The 25,402-nt window shown below is 34.2% G+C and overlaps 1 protein-coding gene across 1 annotated transcript; it reads right to left on the bottom strand.

The window, feature by feature from the left end:
- Positions 1-23,203: 23,203 nt before the first annotated feature.
- Positions 23,204-24,382, bottom strand: LOC110789751 (uncharacterized). The gene has a single exon (XM_021994456.1). The coding sequence runs from the start codon at positions 24,380-24,382 to the stop codon at positions 23,204-23,206; it is 1,179 nt and encodes a 392-aa protein (XP_021850148.1).
- Between the last annotated feature and the right edge of the window lie 1,020 nt (positions 24,383-25,402).

Raw genomic sequence — 25,402 nt, 5'->3', positions numbered from 1 at the left:
TAATAAATAATAAATAATAATAATAAATAATAAATAATAAATAATAAATAATAATAATAAATAATAAATAATAAATAATAAATAAAAATAATAAATAATAAATAATAAATAATAAATATAAATAATAAATAATAAATAATAAATAATAAATAATAAATAATAAATAATAAATAATAAATAATAAATAATAAATAATAAATAATAAATAATAAAATAATAAATAATAATAATAAATAATAAATAATAAATAATAAATAATAAATAATAAATAATAAATAATAAATAATAAATAATAAATAATAAATAATAAATAATAATAATAAATAATAAATAATAAATAATAAATAATAAATAATAAATAATAAATAATAAATAATAAATAATAATAATAAATAATAAATAATAAATAATAAATAATAAATAATAAATAATAAATAATAAATAATAATAATAACTAATAAATAATAAATAATAATAATAATAATAAATAATAAATAATAAATAATAAATAATAAATAATAAATAATAAATAATAAATAATAAATAATAAATAATAAATAATAAATAATAATAATAATAATAATAAATAATAAATAATAAATAATAAATAATAAATAATAAATAATAAATAATAAATAATAAATAATAAATATAAATAATAAATAATAAATAATAATAATAAATAATAAATAATAAATAATAAATAATAACTAATAACTAATAACTAATAAATAATAATAATAAATAATAACTAATAACTAATAACTAATAATAACTAATAAATAATAAATAATAAATAATAAATAATAATAATAATAAATAATAAATAATAAATAATAAATACTAAATAATAAATAATAAATAATAAATAATAAATAATAAATAATAAATAATAAATAATAAATAATAAATAATAATAATAAATAATACATAATAAATAATAAATAATAAATAATAAATAATAAATAATAAATAATAAATAATAAATAATAAATAATAAATAATAAATAATAAATAATAAATAATAAATAATAAATAATAAATAATAAATAATAAATAATAAATAATAAATAATAAATAATAAATAATAAATAATAAATAATAAATAATAAATAATAAATAATAAATAATAAATAATAAATAATAAATAATAAATAATAAATAATAAATAATAAATAATAAATAATAAATAATAAATAATAAATAATAAATAATAAATAATAAATAATAAATAATAAATAATAAATAATAAATAATAAATAATAAATAATAAATAATAAATAATAAATAATAAATAATAAATAATAAATAATAAATAATAAATAATAAATAATAAATAATAAATAATAAATAATAAATAATAAATAATAAATAATAAATAATAAATAATAAATAATAAATAATAAATAATAATAATAAATAATAAATAATAAATAATAAATAATAAATAATAAATAATAAATAATAAATAATAAATAATAATAATAATAAATAATAAATAATAAATAATAAATAATAAATAAATAATATTAATAATCATAAATTAATAATAAACAATAAAAAATAAACAATAAATAATAATAATCATAATCATAATTTAATAATAACAAATAATAAAAATTAATGAAAAATATAAATAATAAAATAAAAATAAGGAGTAATAATAATAATAAATATTATTATTTTTTTTATTAGTATTAAAATTTATTGGAACTTGAAACTTATTTTTTTAAGGTGAACTTAACGCACCCTAAGGGACTGAAGGTAAGGTAACTAACAAAACCTATTACAATTTGAACGAGGACTAATTTGTTGTCGATTTCAAACGCTTATTTCTTCCTCTTCTGTAACACCCTAATAATTCCTTGCTTTTACAAAACCATTTTCTAACTTAAAATAAAGGAATTACTAAAGTATAACCGCCACTGTGATAATGGCTAAGGCTAGTACCAGAATTACGCGGCAGAAATAACTAACTTTCCAAACAACAAATAATAGTTAATACTACAAGTTTGAACCATAACGTCCCAAACCCAAATACTTTAAAATAATCCATTAACTAAACTTGAAATCGTTATAGTCTAGACTAAATAAAATGAATAGAGTTTAAAACATTGCAAGTAAAATAAACGCTCTCCTTCAATCTTATTGATGGATAACTTCACTTGCAACCATTAAAACCTGTTTATTAATAATCCACTCCCCAAAATGCAAGTGCAAATGACGGATCGTCATAGGGGTCATTATGGCAAAGGCCATGACCAAACACAAAACACGTAATCAGCAAAAAGCTGAGTACAACAAGCTAGAACGAATCCTAAACTAACATGCTTCAATCCAACAATAATAATAATTGAGACCGCATGCAAAAGCCAATTATAAACAATTAATCATGAAGACAAGACTTGACTCAAGACACGACTCTTGACTCATAGATTAAATAGAATAAGCATTGAACGGGCCGAAAAGAAATTTCCATTGTGGAAGGGTGTTGGGAGCCAACCAAACACCAAGAGAATAAAAGTAACCCATGTCGGACCATACCCACGGAATTCCAGCGCATAAAAAGAATGAAACAACGTCTTGTATCATTCGTAGGAGTACAACCCTTGGCAAGATACTCTCCCTCATAGTTCATACTCTAGGTATATACGTTCCAAGAGTTTTGAAGCTTATTCGGATTGCCCTTTACGTTTATTAATATTTTATTTAAAAGCTGACTCGAGACACAACCAAATAAGGCATTAAATAAACGAACATTCAAACAATGCTTCTTTTAGAATTATTAGGACTTGTGATCAATTCAAGACTCCAATGAAATTACTCAAGGGTTCCCTCTCAACAAAATGTTGAGTCCACGACATGTCAGTTAACATGAGGGTTGTGCACTAGGCATGAAATTCCTAATTCAATTCACCTTGGCACTTTAATGTATACCCTACATATGCGGTGGCTTACGAGAGCAGATCCTTCATATATGGTCGATGAAATAGTGCAACAACGCACGAATAGACTTGGCTCATAAAATGCTAGACCTTACAGACAATATCATAAATCATTCCTTGCATGCGAATAAACATACATGTATAAAACATACTTAAATTAAACAAACATAACCATCCATAACATGCTTTCTCACATACTCAAACATGAATCCAAAATAATCCAACTAACATGAATCACAACAATATATAATCATGACATGTATTCACATGAATTAAGTTGGGTCGCCCTAGACTTGTACGTACCTTGAATATTTAAGTAAAGGGGCCACTTTGTGATTCACTCCACTAAGTTAGAAATCTCCGCCTATCATTAAATAAACGAAACTTAATTATTATCCATGTTCATTAAATTTCCAGCAACTTTATTTAGTTTTATATCACTTGAATTAACTAGAAATTAATCGTTAAAAATAAAAATAATGATTCTAATTAATCTATTAAAACCCTAGCATGAAATCTAATTAATTTCATGCATAAACCATTAAAAATCAATGTTTTAAGACTTAAAACGAATCTGAAAATTATTATTGATTACCATAATTAAAATTGACATCTAATTATGCTAATAAATTAACCATATGAGTTTAAGAAAAATCCTAACCCTAATTCAACATTATAAATTAATCATTGAACTCATTAAAATTGAATCTAGCTTTATTTATAATTTAAATATGAAAATTTTTACTACTTCAAATAAAATCATTCTCAATAATCTAATCATCAAAATCCTCAAGTTTGGTGTTCATAACCAACCCCAAATACAATTTAAAACCATAATCCAATAATAATAATAATAAAAATTCACATTTAAAACATAATTTAAATAGAATGAATAGGAAGAAGAGAGCCATATCGGCCGACCTTAAGCACGGTGGTGGTGGCTGGTGGTGGTTCGCGACGATAGAACGTGGAACGGAAGGGGAAGCCAGCCACGCAGATTTAACACCTAAGCGTTTCAGATTTAACAAAAATATTCAATTTAATGTTAAATTATATTCTATTAGGATTCTAGTTAAATTACATCATTAGAATTTAATGTTTAATCAACCACCTAAGCGTTTCAGATTTAACAAAAATATTCAATTTGAGTAGAATTAGGAAAACGAGATTTAAGCAAGCAATCCTAACCGACCAAGGCTTTGGTCGTAGGAAGCCTCACAGCCACGCAGCCCACAAGGGGCGTTGATGCTAGGCTCGGCCCAAGAGATGGGCGCTGGCAGCAAGCACGCGGCCAACTGGGCGCTGCTGCTGCTCGGCCTTCTTGCTCGGCGCGCGTGCGGGCTTGCTGGGCGATGGGCCTGGCTTCGTGGTGGGCCTTGCGTCTTGCAAGCTCGTTCTTCGATCGTTTCGTACGTCGCGCTTTCGATTCGTTTTCCGATTCTGGAATTCATTTCCAATTCGAACAATATTTAATATTTCCGATTCCGGAATTTATTTCCGATTCCAGAATTTATTTCCGATTCGAACAAATATTTAATATTTCCGATTCCGATAATATTTCCGATTCCGGCAATATTTCCGTTTCCGACAATATTTCCGATTCCGGCAATATTTCTATTTCCTATAATATTTTCCGATACGTACCATGTTTCCGTTTCCGGCAACATCTACGACTTGGATAATATTTATATTTCCGTTACGATCCATATTTCCATTTCCGGCAATATCATCATTTCCGGAGTATTCTATATTTTGCCTTTTGACGATTTAGCTCCCACTGGAACCGAGATCCGTCGTTTCCGAATGTTCATAAATAGAGTATTTAATTCACTTAAATACTTGATCCGTTCACGTACTATTTGTGTGACCCTACGGGTTCAGTCAAGAGTAAGTTGTGGATTAATATTATTAATTCCACTCGAACTGAAGCGGCCTCTAGCTAGGCATACAGCTCACTTGATCTCACTGAATTATTAACTTGCATAATTACTTAATACTGAACCACATTTATTAGACTTAGGATTGAATGCATACTTGGACCAAGGACATTATTTCCTTCAGTAACACCACACTGGGCTTAGCACCCTGTCTCGGATGCGGTGGAAGGTAGTACTCCTCCCAATCCCTCCATTCGTGCGATAACCCCATCATACCCAAGTCTTCCAACCTTATGGGAGTCACGTACGTGAGAATTTTCATCATTTCCCCTAGCCGTCGATAGTAAGTTGCTTGAATTTGTACCCCCACTACCTCGTGCTATGTTTCGTAAAGAGCCATAAAGCAATCCGGTCGATCTATGTCGTGACCTTGAGTTTCTAATTGTAAGGGAATGATCGGCACCTCTCTTGGAAGTCTTTGAACTAGATGTGGTCTCATATTGATGGGGTTGAAGTTCGGCTCTGCCCCGGTCAGGTGGTTGAAGTTTCTCGCAATTTCCAATCTCGGTCTCGGAGCAAGCTCCATAGGTAGTTGCTCCCTACACCATAGTGTATCCAGTAGACTCCTCGCCTTCGGTGATTGAACTTCCGCCGTCTGCTGATTCTCTCTCTATGTCGTGCATATACTCATCTCTGGCTGAGTTGGAAATAGGGGTAAGAGCCGAGGCGATGACAACTCCTGAGTTGATTGTCGTTGCACTTCGATCACATCCGCCGGAACACCCCTGCTCCTGAAGTGCCTTGGCCCTCTTTGGACCCGATTCTGCCTCGCACAGTGCTGAAACCGTATGTAGTTCTGGTTGATTGATATGCATGTCGTTTTCGATGAGTGATTGTTTGCCATTGTTTACAATTTTGGAGTGAGAAAATGAAGCTTGTAGAGGAAGAGTTGAAAGAACTGGGGGAGAAGAAAGAATGGGGGTAGATTTAAGAAGAGTGTTATATTGGTTAACCCCTTGGTTAGAATTAATCACCAGGGGTAACTCAATAAGGTGTATCATCATCCGACGCCAAGGGTTGGAAGACGTTCTCCACGTGTACGGCGACCTCTGAGCTTCCTTCCCCATCTTTGCTTCTACTTGTGAACTTAAGATTTTCATCATTAGATTTGTTATGGTGATTAATTATCACCTTGTTTTCGGAATTCACCCATTGGCCATTTTGTTGCCCTTTAGTATTCCCAGTTTGTTTTATTTCAAAATTGTGTTTAGTTGCTGGTTTTGAGACTCCTCCCTTCTTGTAATCATTAATCTTGGAATTAGGATCCCTTTGGCTATTGCTCTTCTACTTTATAGTCCGTCTTTTATTTACCAAGGTCCAAGGCCCATATGTGGCATTTTTATCATCCCCCACGTCATTGGGCTTCTCTCCCATAGCCACTTGGGTCGTGTTGGGTATTTCATGGGCCCGAACTTGATCATTTGAATTACATGGATCATGACTGATTGAATTACATGTTGTGCTCAATGGAACCGCCATCCCCTTCTCTAGACATTGAAGCTGAACATGACCAATTCTTCCACAACTGAAACACAAGATGGAGACATTTTCATACTGGATGGATTGGCATCCTGCACCTACCCAAATTTTTGTGATTAAGGGTTTTGACAGATCAATTTCCACACAAACGTGAGCATATCTCCCTCGAGTGACTTTATCCGTTGCATAATAAACCCTTAGCTTATGGGCTTACCCACCACCTTTGAAATTTCAAACAAGGCTTATTTGTCATAATATTCAACTGGTAGCTCATCTATTCTAATCCACACCGACATGGAATCAAATGCATTAGTAGATGGTTTGAAATTTGGTTTCCAAGTCGTAAGCATCAAATAAAGATCTAAAATAAACCAAGGACCCCCAAATAGAACGCGTTCGTAATCATCCGGTTGCGTGAATTTAAACAAATAAACTTGCTTACCCAAATCAATTACCTCCAAAGATCCTTCAATTCTCCACATCGCTCGAACCCTTGTCTCCATATACGAAGGTCTGCTATTAATTCCAAGACATTTACCCCATGGGAGTTAGCTTCCATGGGGGTCTTAGTCGCTCTAAGGTCATTTTATTAAACTGTATTTTGAGGTTTCCATCAGGAACTATGTCATCAGACTCATCCCAGTCGGTGGAGGATATTATGATTTTTCGTGCCTTCGCAAACCATTGACTCGAATTTGCCACCACTTCCCGAAAGGAGTTAATCTTCCTTGTTGATGAATCCTGTAAATTTTCATGCTTATTAATAGTAACTAGTTTTTGAGCGCGTTCATAGAACGGGCGGTTGTATAATGGTTGTTCAGCTGTCTTTTAAAGTTTTAATTAGTGGGGACTTGTGATTTTTGGTAATATATGAATTAAATAGAGGTGTAATTTGAAGTAAGTGTGGCAATGGATCGGAGGTAGATCGGGCCGATGGAGATTCATCCGCCTCCATCCGTCAACTTTTCATCCATCATCCAACCCATCCGTCACTCCATTTATCCTCCATCCACATCCGACTCATCCATCATGCATCCGCGGATGAATCAGGTGGATCGGATGATTAGCCGGTGTAATTAAAATTATCGTCAACTTTATTTATAATATCAATCAATATAAAGTAATGTGTTAATATAGTGGACAATAAATTATAATTTTGATACATTTACATTATAAAATAACCGAAAATGCTAATAATAAAAAAAAATATTAGGTAATACATACAAGATTATATTAATAATTAAGTAATTGTAGTAAACAAAATTAATAATTTTAACGGATGGATGGATGGATCAGATGATGGATCGGGTGACGGGTTGGATGAAGCTCCACCTGAATCCGACCCGACCCATCACCCGATCCACGCGCCACCCGTTTAACAACAGTGTTTTATCGGGTTTCAACCATAAATTCAGTTCGGGTTGTTCGAATATCCGTCGGACTTTGATGAAATTGTCACCCCTAATTTGAAGGTTGAAAAAATATAAAAATTATGTTGAATTAATATTGAATGTTAAAGGGGTGAAGTGGAAGAGGTTAATGTGTATATTGTACTATTAGTAATTGATGTTGAATAAGGAAGATGAAGTGAAAGAGGAGTTAAAGTTGTAAAACATAGAAACAATAATAAAAAAACAAAAAAAAACTAATAATGAATTGATGAATGAAATGAGAGATGACACATGGCTTCCAATAATCTATGGTTATCCTTAAAAGTTTATGCTTCAAGCCTAATGAATTCTATTACGTGCAAAACCCGTAAGGTTTAGCATTAATGGCCCAGAACCTTGGCTCTGAATACCAAACTGTAACACCTAAACACCATTAATTAGGTTAATTTTCTTTAATTAGCAGCGGAAACCCTAATTTAGTCGGAGCGCCACATGCCGTATTTCTCTCGGGGGAAATACAAGGCGACATAACCTTTTTAAATTACTAAATAAACTTTAATAATAAATACTTTTAGCATTTGATTAAACATTAATATTAAAATCTAACTCAAATCCTGAAATCAAACCTAGAGTATAATTAATACATCCCTTTATTACTAATGACATAGTTATCTTTACTAAACATCGATCGTGAATTTGATGGTTGCATCCTCACTCTAAGGCATCCCATGATCTTCTTCGTACCTAAAACAAAGCAACATCGTGAGCCGAGGCCCAGTAACATACTACCTAACAACGTAAACTCATTTCAATTCATTTTATTTACTTTGCAATCAGGGAGAATAGAATATAGTAAAACTCTTTCATAAATGAATTATAATAAAACATCATTTATAACTTGAAATTTTAATAGTTCCCATTATCTTTCATAAAACCTTCATTTTACTTGGTAACTGACAAGTTAGCCTTGCGGGACGTCTCCCACCTTGCGATAGTCCTCAAGGAGCACTCTCCCTTGTTGGACATACGCCCGTACCTAAATAGTTTCTTTTTTTTTTAGCTTGCGGTAACCCTCAAGGAGCACTCTCCCTTGTTGGGTGTCCCGCGGTACCCGCGGTACGTGCACGACCTAGAAATAGTAACCCCACTAACTGCCAGAACCGGTTACACTTGTATTTATCATGTTTTGTATCTTATTAGTAACTCATAGACATCGTTCTTATAAAATCATACATAAACATGCTTGAATATAATCATCATAAAACATACTTTGTAAACACATTTCATATCCCACAATCCAATAAAACACATCATTATAAACATATTTCATAAACTCATAAAACACATTTCATAAGGGGATTGTGGGTGTTAGCAATAGATGTTACCTCTGAAGAAAATAATGCCCTTGGTCCAAGTATGCATTTAATGTTAAGTCTAATAAATGCGGTTAAGTATTAATTGACAAGTTAATAATTCAGTGAGATCAAGTGAGCTGAATGCCTAGCTAGAGGCCGCTTCAGTTCAAGTGGAATTAATGATATTAATCCCCAGCTTACTCTTGACTGAACCCGTAGGGTCACACAAATAGTACGTAAACGGATCAAGTATTTAATGGCATTAAATACTCCATCTATGGATATTCGGAATCGACGGATCTTGGTTTCAGTGGGAGCTGAGATCGTCATAAGCAAGAAATGAATACTCCGGAAACGATGATATTGCCGAAAACGGAAATATGGATCGTATCGGAAATATGAATATTATCCAAGTCGTAGATGTTGCCGGAAACGGAAACATGGTACGTATCGGAAAATATTAATGGAAATGGAAATATTGCCGGAATCGGAAATATTGCCGGAAACGGAAATATTGTCAGAATCGGAAATATTATCGGAATCGGAAAATAATTCCGGAAACGGAAATATTAAATATTTGTTCGAAACGGAAATTAATTCCGGAATCGGAAATATTAAATATTGGTCGTATCGGAAATGAATTCCGGAACCAGGAATTTAATCGGAAGCGCATCGTACGAATTAGCATCGGACGAGGCTTGCCAGACGAAGGCCCAACACGAAGCCAGGCCCGCGCCCAGCAAGCCAAGTGCCCAACACGAAGGCCACAGCCTCGCCAGGCCCAGCGCAAGGCCAGGCCCAGCAAGGCCGTAGGCGCGCGCGCTGGAGCGAATGCTCGTGGGCTGCGAGGCAGCGCCCACTCGTGTGGGACGCAAGTCTGCGCGGGTGCGTGCGTCCCTCGTGGTCGTGCGACACTCGTGTTCGTAACGAATCCTAATCCTATCGGAATTCGTGCAATGATTAAATCCTAATCCTAATAGATTAAATTTATTATTTAGAGTTCAAATAGGATTCTAATTAATAAATCCATATCCTAGTTGGATTATAATTCCTTTCCATAAACTCTATAAATATAGGCCTAGGGTCACATATTTAATAGACGATTATTGAAGTATTCAAGGTAAGATTTTTAAGCAAAAATCAGCTAAACACTTGCACCCAAATAGCCGAAAATCTAAGGAACCTTAAGGGCGATTCTAGTTGGTCAAGCTTAAGGCGGATCCGGACGTGCTGTGGACTATCTACGGAGGGACGACACTTGGAGTCCTAAAGACTTGTTCTTGTTCGGTTCGGGCGCAGCTAGGGAGGGCACGCTACAAAGTGTATGCATCTGAATTATGCTAAATGATTATGTGTTAATAATATGTTTCCTGGCTTTATGGTTTTTCCGCATGATTTATGTTTATTCATATGTATCATAACCTAACAGTGGTATCAAGAGCCTCTTATTATTTTCATAATCTAAATTGCAAGAACATGGTTAAATTTTACAAATTTGCAAAGAATTAAAGGGGTGATTAATTTTCGTAATTAATTGCAAATTGCGTTTATTTAATTATATGTACGCAGTTTTTCAGGAGTTTCTTCGTTACTCATCCAAATCGAGTGATTTTTGTGTCAATTCCGCATGTAAAAGGCATTCTAAAATTTCGACAAAAATAATGTTTTTCGGCTGAACCCAGAATTCTCAAATTCGAAGCCTAACTATGACTTTTCGGAGGTTTTAGTTTTTCGAACGCAAAAGTTTGTAAATTTAAGATGTTAACTTGAATATTTGCGATTCTTGTTGATAAATCTTGAGTTTTTGATTGACCTACAGTATATGTTTAACAATTATGAATGCCTAGACTTGTTAATTATACAACCTAATTTGTAATTATGATTAATTTGTTGAAACTCGAATAATTTAGAATTGATTTGATTTTCATGATTAATTAATAATTTAATTAGGTACCAATGATTAAAATCCACCCTAAAAATTGTTAATTTATGTTAAATTTTAAATTTTTATGACCTATATTTGAATCCATGTTAATCAAAAATTAATTGATTAATAAATTTTTGATTTTTCGCCCTAAAATTATGAAATTAATATGATTTATTAATTTGTCATTAATTTTAAATTAATTTTTTTTAATTTTTATGCAATTCGCTCATAAAACTTGCACGCACAAAGCAATGGACGCTACGTGTTACCCTTAAGGGTGTTGTATAGTGCGGGCATGCGATGACGAGCAAGGGAGCTCGTCGCCCATGCGGTACGATGCAACGAGCAAGAGCCATGGCACACGAGCACAAGGCAGCACGATGCCCTGTGTCGAGTGCTGTGCGCATATGGGTGAGTGGGCAAGGGCGAAGGGCCAAGGCGCAAGCCATCGGGCAGACGCGTGTGGGCATCAAGCGTGCCGCGCCACAGCGCGCGCTGCCACGCCCAGCAAGCAAGCAGACGCGGGGCAAGCAGGCGCGACGAGCGAGCGGGCGCGCGCAGCGTGGCCTGCACTGCTGCGTTGCGTGTGGCCTGCTTGTGTATTGCTACACGAACAGTCGAGGGGCGCTAAGCCTCGTGCACTCGATGGGGCTTGGGCGCAAGCCCAAGTGCCTCGTCGTGTTACGATTGAGTCGTTCTTAAATTTAATATTGAATTTTCAGTTTGGAAACATTTTAATTAATTTTAAAATTAATAATTTAAATTGTTTTCTCGGGTTTTAATTTTGAATATTATAATTATTATAAATTCTATTTATACTAATTATTTTACTAAAATTAAACCTTGAATTAATTTAAATTCATTTAATTCAACTGAAAATAAATTAAATAAGTGGATTCAATTATAAATTTATATGAGCTTTAAATTTTAATTAAATTTGAATGTTTCCAGTTAGACTAGAAATACATTTTTATGTTTAAAATTAGTAAAGCATATGAATTTATTGGTTTAAGTGGGAGCAATTTTAGTCATAAACTCTTGATTAGGTCTACAAATCCTTTAAGGTTAAACAACTTGATTAGAATTAATAAGGACTGAATAATTGGTAGATTATTGGTGCCCTTGATTAATTGCTGCAAATATTTATGTGATGCATAACGTGTTTTACTAACCAGCTATGTGGGCCATTCATGATAATGAATGGGTGAATGGTATATATTGTATATGTACTATTTTGCAGGTTATGAAGTGACTAGTATGGCCCAAATAGGATAGAAAATATGGTCTGTGTACCATTAATTTGAATGTAATTGGTCTAAAGCACCAAATTTGTTTTTCAATTCAAATATGGTCTGCGTACCATCAAATAGTTGTAATTAGTTTAATTATAGCTTATCCTATTTGAAGAAAATGGCGCCTCCCGCGGAGATTTTCAAGACGGACTTTGAAGTTGAAGCTTCAAGATGAAGTCGGGCCATACTAGATCACATTTATCTTATGCATGTTTTAAGTTATTTATTGCTTTTAAATATGTCTTAAATATGCATGAGATCGAAGCTTGATTATGTTGCATGATTAAGGATTTTAGTTCACTTAAAATCTAACCAACATAGTAAGAGCCTTAAGTTCCAAACTTAAAAATTGAGTTAAAAGGTGCCATGCCAAAATAACACTTACTTGGATATCCTTTTTTCATCGATCTTAGTAATAGTTTTCCGCCATAGCGAGGTGTTACTTATCGATACTAAAGGGGTAAGGTACACAAATAATTATGAGTACATGTTAGTTTTGGTGAAACTCAACGATATAAGTAAGGAGTCCTTTTATGTCGTGGTAAATTCGATAGGTTTTCCTAATAAGTTCTTAGACGTACCTATCAACCAAGAGTAGTTTCTAGACTATTAGCAAAAGGCTTTTGCTTACCTAAAATATTTTAGAATTGAGTCAAAATACATAATGTGCTTAATTCGTCCATGGTTTTAGGGTCTTGGAATCATTTTATTCACACCTGCCGGAACACATAACTCGAATAAAATGCTAATGACTTGTTTAAATTGCATGATTGCTTTAATTTTCAAGTTATTACTCATGATAAATGTTTAGACTTTGCATGCTTCAATGTATGTTTTAATTATTGTTTATAATTAAATATCTCGCACTGCAGTAAATCCTTTTAGAAAGGTAACAGTAAATTTCCTCGATTGGTAGTGAATCCAAGAACGATTCACGGAAATGAGAGAAAATGAGCAATTTAAAATGTACGTTTCTTTTAGCGACTTTTATGGTTGTTTTCGAGTTTCAAAGTCGAATCGCAAACCGATTGGTGCTTGTGAATTCAAAATACAATGTAGTTTTGAGATCATGAAGCATTGAGTTTAAACGCTCAGCCTTACCAAAGGTTAACAACCTAATATCTTTGTCCATTTAATTCTCGAATGAGTCTAGTCCTTAGACATTCGAATAGATCGATGCTTAGAGAACTTTAGAAGCTTCTGGTAAGATCATCTAGTTGAAACAAAATATTCAACATAAATTAAATGGTAAGAACCTTGTTGGAGTGACATTGGACATGTCTAACAAAGTGTAAAAGTCAACACTAAAGAATTCAATTTTTAAGACTATAAGAAAGGGTACAAGAAATAGGAAAACAAAGGAACAAATGAAAGGAATTTACGATTCCGTTTCTACCTATAAGTTTATGTTTAAAGAGAAGTGACCTAGCAATCAAACTTCCTTGGTATCATATACCGCTTGAGGTTCTTACTTCGGTAATAACTCAAACAATGGAAGCTAGGCTACACTAATGGCCTACAAGTGGGAAATGAAGCATGGCAATGCTACATTAGTTGTAGGGTCATCTAGTTTGTTTTAAGTCCTTTCAAAGGCTGGAACTTAATGGCTATTTTGTTCCATAATCAGCATACCTAAATTTCTTTTTTCAAACACAGAAAGACTCACATTCAAGAAAAACAAAAACAATGTTGGTTTGTTTATTTGAGTGAAATGGTCAATTACGGGTTGAGTCAATATGCTTGATTAAAACAAACAACTCTTTAACAATAAAAACTTTACTAGGTTCAAATCAACCCCTTGATTTGAGTTCCACTAATCTTTGGCACTGTTGCTTAGACCATATCAACAGGTTAACATTCATTAGCTCTATTTTGATGGACTTTTGAAAGTTGATTGATTTCTAGATCAATTCAAGACAAGCTAGTCTTACTTGTTGAAAGTAACAAAAGATATGAACTATTGTTAGAACGCCTAGACGATAGAGTTCAAAGTTAAAAGAAAGGTTTTATGACTTTATTATTTCACATAGATTTGAGTGAATATAGGTTTATTTACTCAATGTGATATAAGTTTGAATCTGTTTGGCTAGTTCAAAGATTCAGAAGTATAAATCCCACTTGGCAAGAAATCATAAAGATCTAGGTTAGATCATTTTGATGATTACTTAAGTCAAGAATGATCATCAATGATTGTGTGTAGTAAAATTCACAATCTAGCTCCATGAGATATGTCATATCTAAGTTGGAATGATCGAAGTCGATTAGTACTTGATTCGATCAATGATGGATCATAAAGAATTTTCCTATAATTTCTAAAACAAAATGCTCAAACTACCACCAAACTAAACCAAAATTCGTCAAAGCTATTGAAAAGTAATTTCAGAATATCTTTTCATCATATATCTAAAGAGTTCCTAAACTCAGTGGGAGTTTAGTGTTTGTTATTCAACAAACTAAGGCCCAAGTATAGATATACGTTTCATTGTGATTTATTCAAATGAGACACAAGGGTATTGTTTCTACCACGAATTTTTTGAGAACATAATGTTTGTTTGCTCGAAATAATGTCCTTTTGGAGATTCGTTTCCAAAATGACAAGTGGGAGAAAATAGTGAAGGAAATAATGCCCTTGGTCCAAGTATGCATTCAATGTTAAGTCTAATAAATGCGGTTCAGTATTAATTAACAAGTTAATAATTCAGTAAGATCAAGTGAGCTGAATGCCTAGCTAGAGGCCGCTTCAGTTCAAGTGGAATTAATGATATTAATCCACAGCTTACTCTTGACTGAACCCGTAGGGTCACACAAATAGTACGTAAACGGATCAAGTATTTAATGGCATTAAATACTCCATCTATGAATATTCGGAACCGACGGATCTTGGTTTCAGTGGGAGCTAAGATCGTCACAGGCAAGAAATGAATACTCCGGAAACGATGATATTGCCGGAAACGGAAATATGGATCGTATCGGAAATATAAATATTATCCAAGTCGTAGATGTTGCCGGAAACGGAAACATGGTACGTATCGGAAAATATTATCGGAAATGGAAATATTGCCAGAATCGGAAATATTACCGGAAACGGAAATATTGTCAGAATCGGAAATATTACCGGAATCGGAAAATAATTCCGGAAACGGAAATATTAAATATTTGTTCGAAAACGGAAATTAATTCCGGAATCGGAAATATTAAATATTGTTCGTGTCGGAAATGAATTCTGGAATCGGAAAATTTAATCGGAAGCGCATCGTACGAATAAGCATCGGACGAGGCCTGCCGGACGAGGCCCAGCACGAAGCCAGGCCATCGCCCAGCAAGCCAAGCGCGCCGCACAAACAGCCACGCCAGGCCCAGCGCAAGGCCAGGCCCAGCAGGCTGCGCAGCGCGCACAGCGCGCACAGCACGCGCAGCGTGCAGCGCGCGCGGGCGCTGTGTGGGCTGCTGCTCGCGCGCACGCATGGGGCCCATCGTGGCAGCCGTGCGTGTGTGTGCAAGTGTTTGTATTCGTGCACGTTTCCTAAAACATGCAGAGTTCGGTTAATGATGAAATTCCTAATTCTATTTGATAAATTAATTAAATTAGAGTTCTTGTAGAATTCTAGGTTTAATTAATTTGTATCTGAATAGGATTTCGATTCCCTTTCCATACCCCTATAAATATGAGGCTAGGGCTCACAATTTATAACAAGTTTCAAAGTATTCAAAGTGAGTTTTTGAGAGAAAAATTCAGTCACACATTTGCCTATAAAGTGCCGAAAATAATAGTACCTTAAGGGCGATTCTAGTTGGTCAATCTTAAGGCGGATCCGGACGTGCTGTGGACTATCTACGGAGGGACGACACTTGGAGTCCTAAAGACTTGTTCTTGTTCGGTTCGGGCACAGCTAGGGAAGGCACGCAACAAAGAGTATGCATCTAATCTATGCTAAATGATTATGTGTAAATAATATGTTTTCCTGGCTTTATGGTTTTTCCGCATGATTTATGAATTGTCATATGTATCATAACCTAACAAATAGACCTCGAAAGTCTTCGAGGCGAACAACAAACATAAAAAGGAGATTCCGGAGGCTTTTCGAAGTTCTTTAGAAAATCCGAACACTTATTCTTGGAGGACTTTAGAAGTGGCTTTAAAGAATAGACATCTCTTAGAAGACTTTACAAGTGCTTCAAGGAGAACAGAATATTCAAAGGACTTTCAAGTGGCTATTGATATTCTATTGTTTGATGTTCTATACCCAAGTAGGCATAGAGTTCAAGTCACTGGAATTATGATATTCTTCTATTGGATAGTGAAGAAACATGGAGTTCAGGTCACTGAAGCTATGCGATTCTTCTATTAGACAGTGAAGAAACCTACAACTTGCAGTCAAACTATTATCATGTAGATTAATGAGTTTATAACCTGTGAGAAAGCTATGACGAAACCCAGATTCCCTAAAATGGTTAGAGGCCATATATAGACTCAAATGTTTTAAATGGTTAGAGGCCATAAAACATACTCAATGTTTTGATGACAAAATTTTTGTTGATTTGCAAGAATAGTTTCACACCTATTGGTTGCAAGTTTGTTTTAAGGATAAAAACCATCAAACATGGAATTGTGTTCACACAAAAAGCTAGATTAGTTGCTAAAGGTTACAAGCAAATTCACGGCGTGGATTGTGTTGAAGCCTCATGCAAAATCGTAATGCTTAAGTCTATAATTCAAGCAATGATTGCATATTGGTACATATGGAAATTGGATGACAAAACGTATTCCTCAATCAAATGTTGGAAGAAAACTATGTACATGGCATGTCATAGGATTTTTGGATCCAAATAATGCTTGAAATGAATGCTAGCTTATGAAATCCAAGTACAGATTTAAGCAAGCAATTGGTAATTGGAATTGTATTTTAGTGAAGCTAATAAGTATTTTAGTTTCATAAAATGTACATGATTCTTATAGATATATAAGAAGTTTAGTGGGAGTACGTAAAACTTAATTGGTCCTATGTGTATCACACACATATCTCTCTATTGTGAAATAATATTCAAATGCTAATGACTTAGATTTGAAATTATTCATCAATGATGGACCAAGGCGAAACTTAGTACATACTGGGTATTAAGATCTATTTACAAAGATCTTATGATATTGTTCTGGGTTAAGTAATAGCATTTATAAATCAAACACGAAAGACTCCATTGGAGATATTCGACTCATGTGAATAAATCTAAGTAATGAATTTTTGAACTATGTATAAGCATTTACTAAGTTAACATCAAAGAGTCTAAATGAGATTCTTAACCTATATTATATGTCAAAGAATTTAGCTGGATTCAGTATCTACTGAAATTGAATGAGCTAAAGTTACATGAATAGAATTCAATTGGGAATTATTCTGCAAAAGAATTTATCATGTATAATATAATATGAGGATCGCCAAAAACGTATCGTATGACTTTAGGCATGACGAACATATACCAATCTCTATTGATCTAAGTAAAGATCAACTAGATTGAGATCAAGAAAAACTTATGGTACTTGAAAAAGGTACATAGGATTAGTTCTTGATTCAAGGAAATAAAGATATGCTAAATATTGATGTTACACGCATAAACACTGGAAAAGGATCAAGAAAGACCCTTTGGAGTTAACCATTGGCAAGGACGAGCTATAGAGCATCGTGTTTTGAAATGGCAACATGTATTGGAAACCATGAGTTGTTGCGTGGGAAATTAAATTTTAATTTCTATGTTCTAAGATACAGCTGGAAAGTCATCCACATATCTGTGAACTGCTTGGATAAGTAAATCCAAACAAAGCATCACTAGCAACCTAAACAGTTGAAGTAAAAGTACTTATTGCCTAAGAAGCAATAAAATAAGTTGTTTGTATTAATGAGTTCTTCATTGAACTTGGGAAGATCACATGTCTGTTGACTTAATGGTTCTTCATTGCAAAATGCGTAGAACCACTAATGTAGCAAGAAAGACTAGATCACAAAATAAACATACTCAAAAGATCTTATCATCATATCTCAAAGAACATTCGACGAAAAGGATATTAAGATTGGCAAAGCATGATAAATAAACCTATGCAACAAGTGAGAAGCAACACTCACGTTGTAGCACTGGAAATCAAGCATAGCTTTGAATTCCATGAACTGTTTTAAAGATGGGTTTGAGGCCCATGGTTGCAAAACATTGGGGTTGAACATTTATCATATATGAAATGTATTTTCATATTCCATTTAATCTTGGTTTAGTATTAAATGATGAGTCCCTTCAATTTGACGAAATATTCAAGATAGACTGTCAGGACCAGTCCTGTGACTAAGAAATGTCTATCAAGTGAACTTGAATGTCAAAAGTTGAAAATGGTCCCTGGTCGGAGTTTTCTATAAAGATGGACGCATAGAAAACGTTAGACGACTAGAATGCAAGATGACTAGTAGTTCTGTTTCTTGAACTATGTGGACATGGCAATGTCGTAATCATTTGCATAGATACTTACTTTGGGAAGACTAGTATCGGACAGACCTATGAAACTTTACTGTAAGAGATGAAAATCTGTCATAAGTAAATTTCATTAAAATTATTAGACACTAAATCCTCAATACCTGAGTGATTTGAGATTACTTGTTTGAGAACTGGTTACTTTGACGTTGACCAACCGTCGCACCGTAAAAGGAGGCTATAAAGGCAACGCTCAGGTAATCACCTATCAAACGAAGTCTAATCTCAAGTTCGCAAGATTGGGATTGTCCTCCCATAAATCGGGATGAGATGCTTAAAAGTTGTACAAGGCCACTCGGAGAACTAGAAACTGTAAAATGCATGGCCGTGCTCGGATGAATCATAGGCTATGATTATCTGTTTATTTGATCAGTTGAACTCTGAAACCGAGAAACACCTCTGGACATAATAAGGATGATAACTCTTACCTTATGTTCAAGAGCAAGCATCGAGCGACAAAGGAATTAGGAAATGCACACTTGTCCCTAAGGACAACTGGGAGACTGAAGGAAATAATGCCCTTGGTCCAAGTATGCATTTAATATTAAGTCTAATAAATGCGGTTCAGTATTAATTGACAAGTTAATAATTCAGTGAGATCAAGTGAGCTGAATGCCTAGCTAGAGGCCGCTTCAGTTCAAGTGGAATTAATGATATTAATCCACAGCTTACTCTTGACTGAACCCGTAGGGTCACAAAAATAGTACGTAAACGGATCAAATATTTAATGGCATTAAATACTCCATCTATGGATATTCGGAATCGACGGATCTTGGTTTCAGTGGGAGCTGAGATCGTCATAAGCAAGAAATGAATACTCCGGAAACGATGATATTGCCGGAAACGGAAATATGGATCGTATCGAAAATATAAATATTATCCAAGTCGTAGATGTTGCCGGAAACGGAAACATGGTACGTATCGGAAAATATTAATGGAAATGGAAATATTGCCGGAATCGGAAATATTGCCGGAAACGGAAAAATTGTCAGAATCGGAAATATTATCGGAATCAGAAAATAATTCCGGAAACGGAAATATTAAATATTTGTTCGAAACGGAAATTAATTCTGGAATCGGAAATATTAAATATTGGTCGTATAGGAAATGAATTCCGGAACCGGGAATTTAATCGGAAGTGCATCGTACGAATTAGCATCGGACGAGGCTTGCCAGACGAAGGCCCAGCACAAAGCCAGGCCCGCGCCCAGCAAGCCAAGCGCCCAACACAAAGGCCACAGCCTCGCCAGGCCCAGCGCAAGGCCAGGCCCTGCAAGGCCGTAGGCGCGCGCGCTGGAGCGAATGCTCGTGGGCCGCGAGGCAGCGCCCACTCGTGTGGGCCGCAAGGCCTGCGCGGGTGCGTGCGTCCCTCGTGGTCGTGCGACACTCGTGTTCGTAACGAATCCTAATCCTATCGGAATTCGTGCAATGATTAAATCCTAATCCTAATAGATTAAATTTATTATTTAGAGTTCAAATAGGATTCTAATTAATAAATCCATATCCTAGTAGGATTATAATTCCTTTCCATAAACTCTATAAATATAGGCCTAGGGTCACATATTTAATAGACGATTATTGAAGTATTCAAGGTAAGATTTTTAAGCAAAAATCAGCCAAACACTTGCACCCAAATAGCCGAAAATCTAAGGAACCTTAAGGGCGATTCTAGTTGATCAAGCTTAAGGCGGATCCGGACGTGCTGTGGACTATTTACGGAGGGACGACACTTGGAGTCATAAAGACTTGTTCTTGTTCGGTTCGGGCGCAGCTAGGGAGGGCACGCTACAAAGTGTATGCATCTGAATTATGCTAAATGATTATGTGTTAATAATATGTTTCCTGGCTTTATGGTTTTTCCGCATGATTTATGTTTATTCATATGTATCATAACCTAACAACCTTAACCGTAGTTTATATTCCCTGTTCGATAGATCGTTCTTCCTGAACTCCTAGTTCAATTTCTTTCATAATATTAAATAATTGAATTAGTTATTAATATGATAATAATTTAACTTAGAAATTTCGAATTATTATAAATAACGGATTTTCTAATAATAATGTTAGAAATATATAATTTCATAGTTTTAATGAAAATATAATTAAACACCAATTTTAGTGATAAATATAATTTATGGAAATTTCAATCGAAGTGTATATATATATATATATATATATATATATATATATATATATATATATATATATATATATATATATATATATATATATATATATATATATATATATATTCTAAATCAATTACACAAGATTTATTTAATTTATGTCCTTGATAAATTTAGTACGGTAATTTATTTTCGTAAACTCGATAATCAAATTTATTTATTTCCTGAAAATAATAACAATTCATTAGTAAATAATTATATCATAAAATTTATTAAAACATGAATATTAAGGAATTGATAATCTGAAATTCAGATTTGTCTTACCCAAAGCCCAATTGATTTGGCCCAATTTGAATAAGGAGGAATAAAACAAAGTTTCAATTTCAGAAAAAAAAGTTTCTGAAATTGAAGGACACGAGCAGCAGAGGAAACACGAACTGGAGAAACACGAGGAGGAGGAAGAGAGGAGGGAGGCTGGGGGCTCAGCCTGGGCGGCGGAACCGCGCCGAGAGGCGACGGTGATGGTGGTTTGAGGCGGCAGAAACAGGCGAGGGAAGGGGGAGAGAAGCGCGAACAGGGGAGAAATCAGGGGAGGAGAGTTGCGAAGCAAGGGAGAAGCAAGGGTGGTTCTGGGTGGTCGACGTGGTGGCTGGTGGTTCGTGGGGTTGGTGATTGGTGACTGACGGAGTGGTGGTGTTGCTTTGGTGGTGCAACGAAGAGGAGAGGGAAGGGAGGCAGGGGAGTATTTCGAAGGAGGAGGGAGAGCGAAGGGAGGTATAGTGAGAGTAGGTGGTCGGCCGGCGAAGCGGGTGGTCGAGTCTGGGTAGTTGGTGGTCGGCAGTGGTGGTTATGGTGGTGGCAGATGGCTGCCGGTTGAGGTGGTTCGAATAAGGAGGAACAAGGGAGAAAATTTTCAGATTTTGTTAATTTGGTTTTTGTATTGAAATAATTCTGAAATTGGATTGAATTTGTAATTAGGTAGATTTCTAGAAGAATAAAAGTTCTTGGTCTCCAAGGCAATGAATGTAGACTGAAATAAGGGAAGAGAGGAAGGAAAGAATGGCTTCCTTCTTCCATGTACGTGGAAGGCAAGGGAGGAAGAAGCTAATTGAAAATTTTGTCCTTTAGGGACATTTTAGTAATTTCAAGTAGTTAGGCCAAATTTCTGAATTTTAATTGCTATTTTAGGAAACTACTAAAAATAGAAATGTTTAATTAAAACAAAGTCTCGTAAAATATATCGTTAACGAAAAATAAATAAATTTTCGTTTATAAATTTATCGTTTAAAATAAATCGTAAAAACGTTTAAAATAACGAAATTTTTAAATTATTACTAATAATTAAAACGAAATTACGTTAATAAAATATTATTAATTTTAATAAATCGAGTTTAAAAATTTCGGGGTATTACATTCTTACCCCCTTAGAAAAAGTTTCGTCCTCGAAACTTGAAAATTTAGTTATATAAAATGATTGTTGAAAGTCGAAAACATTTGAATAAAAGTACGAAATTTTATTTTAAAACCAAGATCTCACAATTTCATTCCAATTTTGACATTGTCTAGCCTTCATTCTGCCATCTTCTTTAATGACTCCGCTTCAACTCGAGACCTAGAATCGAAGAGTAAAGAATACAAAAGGGGCAAAATTATATGTTGATCTTAATCGTCATTAAGGTCAATTATATTCCGCCATCGTCTTTTGTATCTCTATTTTACTTCATAAAATAGGATCGAGGAGCAAAGAACATAAAAAGGGGCAAACTTGTTAGCATAGACTAGGCTCCCATTTTTCTTTATGAGATCCTGTTTGAAAATATTTTCTACCAAAAGTAGTAATGTTTTTAATACAAAATTATAATTCTGAAGATAGATATAATGAAAATAAATATTTACCTAACAATTATAATAATCAATTAATTTGTAAAAGTCATTTGTTATAATAATCTCGTACTCTGAGCTCAGGAGAACTTCCATCGAAGACGACTTTCATATGTAACGATTAGTTATTACCAATACAATCATGTCAGCATAAACATAATCCATAAAGCATATCTTAAACACATAATTCTTTAATTGAAAATTTCATACATAAGCATAACATTCATATAACTAATGATGGTAATACATCTTAGTTAGATACTCGATTAGCGCATATTACTTTCAAAATTTCCATCATTTATTCTAAAATATTCTAGATGTTCGATCACACGATTTCAAAAGGTCATTACGCTTCATTCTTCATTCCATACTAGCGAAGTCGTCATTGTCATTTGCATCATCGTCTTTTCCTTGCATTAAAAACACTCTTCCATTCGAAGTTGCTCCACGTGGGGGATTACGGTTGAAATTTGTAGTGCCACCATTTCCTTTGTTTTCATCGTTTCTCCTATCACCTTGCTCTCGATGTATTTGAGGACAATCTATGATTTTGTGATCTTTGCTACCACATTTGAAGCAATCTCGCGTACCAATTCGACATTCTTTCTCAGTATGGTTCCATCTTCCACACTTGACGCATCCACGATTCTTGTTGAAGTTTTGGTTTCCGTTATTCCCTCCTTGATAGCTGACATTGACATTTTGTTTCTTATTGTTCGGTTGATTTTCTTCGAAGCTCCCTTTTCGTTTTCCATATGTTTCTTCTCGAAGCTTGATAATACTTTCGACGTTAATTTCTCGATCATACAACTCTTGGAATGTGGAAATTCTAGAACTCGAGAGACGATCACCGATCTCAATCTTTAATCCTCCTTCAAATCGATTCATCCTTTGCCTATCAGTAGTCACCAGGTCAGGGGCAAATCGAGCAAGCTCATTGAATTTCACTTCATATTCCAGAACATTCTTCTTTCCTTGACTCAATTTGATAAATTCTGATTCCATTTGCAGTTGCAGAGAATAGGGATAAAATTGTTCCCGCATAGCTTCCGTCAGTTTTTCCCAACCAAAACCAGGCTCATTTTGGATTCCTCTAACACTTTTCCACCATAGGTTGGCTTGTCCTTTCAAGTAAAAGACGGCATAGTTGACCTTCCACTTCTCGGGGCATTGCGTAGCATCAAATAACTTTTCCATATCGCTAATCCATTCTTCAAATTCGGTAGGGTCTGGCTTGCCATCATATGTAGGGGGATTATGAGAAGCGAACTTCTTGAACATGTTGGAGCATTCTTCTTGCTCTGACCTTGGCTTTTGACGATTTCCTTGCAGAAGTTCCGACATTATCAATCTCATGAGGTCCATTCGGTTATCACTCGTTTCTCCTGGATTGTCTCCGAAAATGGGATCTTTGCGCAATGCTTCGATTCTTTCTTTCATTCCCTCCAGCTTTAGTGAAGACTTGTGATTACCATTGCCATCGTTGACGTCGTTATCGTTCCTTGTGCCGTCAATAGGAATATTTCCGCTTGAAGCCATCGTTGATCTGGTCGCAAAGATGCAATGCTTCAGACAATTCCTTCTTTGTCAAAACAAAACTAAGATATTTTTGCAAATCATGCATAATAGCGAAATCATTCCCGATCCCCTTTCCAATCACTCACACTCATTTCATTTTTTTTTTGTCTTATCTTAACAATATTTTAAAATATTTCTTTTTAACTTATTTCTTTTTAACTCATCCCTTTTTAACTCATTCCTTTTTAACTCAATCCTTAAAAGTTTATGCTTCAAGCCTAATGAATTCTATTACGTGCAAAACCCGTAAGGTTTAGCATTAATGGCCCAGAACCTTGGCTCTGAATACCAAACTGTAACACCTAAGCACCATTAATTAGGTTTATTTTCTTTAATTAGCAGCGGAAACCCTAATTTAGTCGGAGCGTCACATGCCGTATTTCTCTCGGGGGAAATACAAGGCGACATAACCTTTTTAAATTACTAAATAAACTTTAATAATAAATACTTTTAGCATTTGATTAAACATTAATATTAAAATCTAACTCAAATCCTGAAATCAAACCTAGGGTATAATTAATACATCCCTTTATTACTAATGACATAGTTATCTTTACTAAACATCGATCGTGAATTTGATGGTTGCATCCTCACTCTAAGGCATCCCATGATCTTCTTCGTACCTAAAACAAAAGCAACATCGTGAGCCGATGCCTAGTAACATACTACCCTAACAACGTAAACTCATTTCAATTCATTTTATTTACTTTGCAATCAAGGAGAATAGAATATAGTAAAACACTTTCATAAATGCATTATAATAAAACATCATTTATGAAGGAAATAATGCCCTTGGTCCAAGTATGCATTCTATGTTAAGTCTAATAAATGCGGTTCAGTATTAATTAACAAGTTAATAATTCAGTGAGATCAAGTGAGCTGAATGCCTAGCTAGAGGCCGCTTCAGTTCAAGTGGAATTAATGATATTAATCCACAGCTTACTCTTGACTGAACCCGTAGGGTCACACAAATAGTACGTA

Source organism: Spinacia oleracea, chromosome 4, assembly GCF_020520425.1.
Source record: "Spinacia oleracea cultivar Varoflay chromosome 4, BTI_SOV_V1, whole genome shotgun sequence".
Classification (NCBI taxonomy): Eukaryota; Viridiplantae; Streptophyta; class Magnoliopsida; order Caryophyllales; family Amaranthaceae; genus Spinacia; species Spinacia oleracea.
The sequence above is the reverse complement of the archived record's forward strand: the minus strand, read 5'-3'. Positions and strand labels throughout refer to the sequence as shown.